Source organism: Zingiber officinale, chromosome 8B (genome assembly GCF_018446385.1).
Source record: "Zingiber officinale cultivar Zhangliang chromosome 8B, Zo_v1.1, whole genome shotgun sequence".
In the NCBI taxonomy this organism is placed as follows: Eukaryota; Viridiplantae; Streptophyta; class Magnoliopsida; order Zingiberales; family Zingiberaceae; genus Zingiber; species Zingiber officinale.
The window spans coordinates 37,913,408-37,918,899 of NC_056001.1; the positions used below are offsets into that span (position 1 = coordinate 37,913,408).

Below are 5,492 nucleotides of genomic sequence, written 5' to 3' on the forward strand. Positions count from 1 at the left end.
ACGAGCCCCAGACAAGATCGTTTCACACTAAACAATGACTATGAATATTCCATGACATGCAGCACCAGACAAATGGAGAGACAGTCACAAGGTTGACAGATATTAGGGGTGTCAAAAATGGACCAGACTCGACGACCCAACCCGAATCGACCTGAAAAAAATCAGGTTCGGGTTGGGCATTTTTGGATTCGGGTCAGGTTTGGGTTGGAGGGTTTTCGGGTTGAAAATTTTCGAGTTGGGTTGGGTTGGGTTCGGGTTGACCCAGGTTGACCCAAATATAGGATTTAGTGGGGGGGGGGGGGGGGGGTTGGGGTTAAATCAAATTTTATTTTGAAAATTAAGATGTTTTTATGTATATTAATATTAATGTTAGTATGATAATGAAATATTGAGATAAAAGTGAAGAATTATAGGGAAAATAACTCCAAAAAGTCGTTTTGAATCGAATTTTGGGGTTACACGGGTTGGGTTCGAGTTGGTCGGGTTCGGGTTTAGGGGTTTCAGGTTGAATTTGGGTTTGGGTCAGGTTCGGGTTGGGTTAAAAAAAAATTCAACTCGATCCAACCCGATCCGACCAACCTGAATTGACACCCTTATCAGATATGGTCCTCTAGATGCTCTCCTACAAACAAGTGGCGGTTGATGAATGGAGAGGCAAATGTATAATGACAGTCAGATCTGATCTCCTCACGAACATATACAATGATGATGGAAAAACATGTGACATCTAGAACATCGGTGATATGGAGATGCTCTTCTGACAGTTATATAAACACTATAAAGGGTAAGTGCAAATGATTCGAACTCTCTACACCTCCACCAGGTTCTTTCCTACTCCATCTCCTTCTTCTTCTTGCATAATACCTTAAGCAAACCCTAATTTGAGCATCAGAGTGGCCTGCTGAGATCCTCCAGCGCCAGTCTAACAGAGTGTATTTCAGGACTCCTCATCTTCTTCATAGACGATTCGCGGAGAATGCACATGTCAACAAGTTAGTTGACTAGTGGCTTGACGCTCCACGGTATTTGGCCAGAACACATATCATTGCTTCATTACATTTCACTAAGATGAAAATTTTGTTAGATTGGTAATGTCGGGCCTAATTAGCATGTTTTTGGATGCATTTTAACACTTGTAATTCTAAATAAATGGATATTCTTCTACATATTTATTGTTGTTCTCATCTTTTTACACCCAGGGTTGGAAAGGATTTCCTCAAGATAATTGATATCAATCAAAACAAAATAAAAATTAAACTGCAGAAAAGAGCAGAAAGTCATAACAAAGATGTGATGATGGTTTTGAGACTGATGAATCTCTGAAACAATCTCCTCCTGAATTGGCGATGCCTTGCTGTGTATGATCATCCTGCAAGTACCTACTTCTTAATGGTGATTGCATGTTTCCTGCACAAAGAAAGTAAACATGGATTCTATCCGTCAAGATGTTCCTCTAAAACAAACCCGAACTCTATCAAGGAGCAAAGGTTGCAGTCATACCTTAATTTTGGTGAATCAGGAATGATTCATCTACACATGTAATTTTGTTCTGTGAATTTGAAAACCTTGAATGGGTTGTCATCTTAAGAAACTGCAAAGAATTCTTAGTTTGTCATAAGTTTGACTGCCCAGAGCAGTCACTTGAGCCACCATACTCGAACTGGATGAATGGTAGGGACTCTATACTAGAAGAGCACGATGAAGCAACTCGAGAATGACCATTGATGATCTTGTTATTGGTTGCAGATCTGACATGTTGAAACATGGTCTGTTTTGCTTTGTTCACTGCAGCAGTCTTATTTGTTCTGCCAGTGACTTTCGGAAGTTTGGGCTGTTGGCTAGCCTGTGAAAGAGTTCCAATGGTGTGGTTGACGGGTTTCTTCTGCTTGAGTTCAAAACAAAAACCAACTCAGATACGAATAAGTAGTCAGGAAAAGAAAAGCAACACTTAGGACTAGACATGTTTACCATATCTGGGTTAGTAGGTTTTGGATGTGCAACATTGTGACCTGAAGGTTTGCTGGATATTGCTTCTGATCTGTTGCCAGAACTACTCTTTGAATGATTTCCTTTTAAAGGTATAGGCATTACGTGATTATCAATAAAACCTTTAGAAATATGAGATCTGTGATAACCATCATCCTGGGCTATAGAAGCAAAAGATGATTTAGAACATGCTGAATGGATTTCGTTGGCATCAACATCCATTACTGATGGGGTTGAAGAATTAGCTTCATTACTATTCATTACTGGTTTAACAGAACAAAGGGTCAACGAAGATGATACTGAAGTGGCAATGAAGCAGGAGTTACTTGAAGGTGTAGGTAAAGATAAGCCCACAGATAAACCTCGAGATATTGTGGAGTTATTTGCACTTGTGTGGACAGTTCTAGCTCCATTTCTCCTTGAGAATGATTGATTAGTATTTGATCTAGATGAGGATGTCTTATTAGCCATTGATTCAGAAGAAGGGTTATTAATCACCCTAGAATTACTTCTCATCCTTGTGTTCTCCGATAGTGAATAATGTGCAGTGCCTGATGAATTGCTGATCAAGTTTGAAGTAGTTTTTGATGCTTGGAATTTGGAAATTCCACTGGATGAGCCTTTATGTAATTGCTTAAAAGATATAACAGCGTTTTGAATTGCTACATTACCTGCTAAAGAAATCGCCACAGGTAAGAATTTAATTATGAATAAGAAGAGAAAATATTCTACCTAATCACATTAGTTAAAGAGGCTTGTGATTAAATTCTGGAACTGCACCTGGCTTTTCTCTGAAGTCACTAGTTCTTATTTGGATGCTTCCAGGAGCAATAGTTGTCTTTGCTGGCATTGTCGACAGATTCAACTTAGACAAAGCACTAGTTGGCTTTGAGACTGTCTTTCCAGCAGTAACTCCCATATAACCCTTCATTAAAGAAACAAATGTAAACTTGACTGAATAAATATTTTTACAAGTAGAAAATTTAAACACTAAATAAAGGAGAGACTGTAATTGAGACAACAAGTTAGTACATATCACCTTCACAACCTTAACCCATCGCGAAGTGTTCTGAAGCCGATGATTGCTAGCGCCATGTTGTTCTGATACTACAGGAGACTTCTGATGTAGCACACATTGACAATGTTTGACACATATTTAGCTCAATGGTATAAAATAGCGTCCCGCATAATTTGATAATTGGGAGTGAAGAGTTTTGGTGATGTTGGTGTATAAAAATAGTGATTGTTCAAAAACCATACCTTATTCTGAGAAGCTTCAAATTTGGTTGGCACTGAAAAGAAACATGATCAATTATTAGCAACAAATGCAACTCAGCAATAACATAGAAACCATCAGTTCCTACATATTTAAGATTACTATTAAGTCGAGCATTCTTACACTCAAGAGACAATGTGTGACCCCTTCTTGGAATGTTCCTCCTGCTGGACTTTTCCGATCCGGAAGCCTTTACACCAGTACTAAAAGTCTTCATTGAAGCACCATTGTTTTCAAACAAGTGTAACTCAAGGTTCTCCAAGGCCAAGTTATCATCATCGCTTAAAGTTGAGTTTGTCGTAGTTGATCTTTTTGACTCCTCAGGGATTACAGAAAGAGAACATGTATCAATCCTCCTGAATGTGCTGTTTAGGCTAGCCAGTTCTTCAAAATCCAAAACACCTATAAATTAAACAATAAGATCCATTAAGATTCTACATTACAGTTCAAACATATGTCCTAATTCCATACAAAATTAGTTACCTTCACTTGTAAGGAAATCTCTATCCCAGTCTAAACTTTTTGCCAAGTAGTCTTTGCTAAATATTGATTTATGCTTGTTTGAGGGCACTGGAAGTTGGAGGGATTTTTCCATTTGCTTGTTTGCTTTCACTGGAGTACTGCCTTCAACAGCCCCTATTTTAAATCAGTCAACAGAAATGTGGTTGCTCAGGAGGCATAAAAAGTTATCAGAAAATCATAAGAATTATAAGACTTCCTGAATTGAATACAGAAAAAAGAAATCTAAATAGTAGATTAGGGAATTATTGCCATGTGAAATATCAAAAAAATATCATTTTGATGATTAGTGAGAACAAAACTCAAGTCGTATACTGCTAACTGCATTTGCTTTTCAGTCTTCAATTGTAATGCATTAAAATTTGCCAATTCTTCGTTTTTCAGTATTCAACATTCATACAAATGGAAGAGGGATTATCTAATAAGAGATTTTTTTATATACATATATAATGGGTGATTTCTGGTAATTATCCATCCATCATCTAAGAAGCTAATCTAATTTAACCAGAAAATATCAGAAATGCACTCTTATTTGGAGGATAAATGACTTTCTATTGATTCTTCTTGGCGTTTAACGACCATCGACGGAAACACCTCTGCCAAAATTACCACGAACACAAACGATAAGTTCACATCGCGACAAATGAATTTTTGTGCGATCGTAAAAAACGCCGATTACAGCATAAGCACAAAAGTACCGCCCAAATGCTCGCCCATCAGTCCCCTTATCTTCGGTGGAAACCCTAGCTCGTTACCGCCCAAATGCACAGCGAAATCGAAAAATACCTGATGAGCTTCGATCTCTTGGATCCTCCCCGAAAGAAACATCGATCGCAGGGAAGTCTTCCATGACCTATTCCGAAGCCGATCGCCGCGAGCCTTGAAGAAGGAGAAGAGGGAGGAAGAAAGGGGAATAAATTGGCGAGAAAATGGATCTATTTGAATCGATCTGTTATCAGAGGCAACGCGGCCGGGAGTTCCTATTTATAGGAGATCCATTTCAAGGGGGAGTTCCAGATGCGTGCAGTAATTACGTGTTCACCCTCGTCTATTTAAAAAAAAAGAATAAAAATATGAAAATGGGCAAGTAGCGAATCTCCACTGATGATGACGTGTCTGAGTTATTTAGAGCAACAATAGCAGCTAGATCATTCTTAATAAAGAATTATATTTGTCTTAACTATTTATAATCCATACTGATACAGGGTCGGAAATATCATAGCCAAATTGCCCTTCTTTATTGAGTTCATTTTTTTTGATAAAAAATAAATAAATTCCGTTGACTAACTAAACCCTAAACCTAGATAAAGATGAGCATCGAGTTACCGAGCCAACTAGAGTACAACGAAGCTGTTCTTAACTAGTTATAATTTTATTATCATAGTTATAGTATATTTACTAGATACAACATTCTAAACTAAATTCAAGTGTCGCTTGCTTTAATAGACGAAACAGCCGACATTGTCAAATATTATTGCCCATGTGAACTTATCCCTAAAGTAATTTTAATATGACAGTGTCGATAGCCCTTCCAATTGGCGTTAAAGTCGACTAGTATTCATGCTCGACAGGTGAATTTGTAGAATTGTTGTCAAGTTCGCTTCTACTTTGCATTCAACAGCCAATCTCTCTCCATCCCGAGTAAACCTTGGCACGCCTCAAATAAACGATAATGTTTCCTTCACAATAGTAGTCTTTTGGCAACTGATTA

At 37.9% G+C, this 5,492-nt stretch overlaps 1 protein-coding gene across 1 annotated transcript; it reads right to left on the minus strand.

The window, feature by feature from the left end:
• Window positions 1–1,138: 1,138 nt before the first annotated feature.
• LOC122016756 (uncharacterized threonine-rich GPI-anchored glycoprotein PJ4664.02-like) lies at window positions 1,139–4,732 on the minus strand. Its single transcript, XM_042574150.1, has 9 exons — window positions 4,568–4,732; window positions 3,746–3,898; window positions 3,386–3,664; window positions 3,247–3,278; window positions 3,026–3,106; window positions 2,767–2,911; window positions 1,969–2,657; window positions 1,501–1,882; window positions 1,139–1,407 (listed from the first exon to the last, which is right to left on the minus strand). Exons 1-8 carry the CDS (start codon window positions 4,629–4,631, stop codon window positions 1,613–1,615), a joined length of 1,713 nt encoding a protein of 570 aa, XP_042430084.1. The 5' UTR covers window positions 4,632–4,732; the 3' UTR covers window positions 1,139–1,407; window positions 1,501–1,612.
• Window positions 4,733–5,492: the final 760 nt, after the last annotated feature.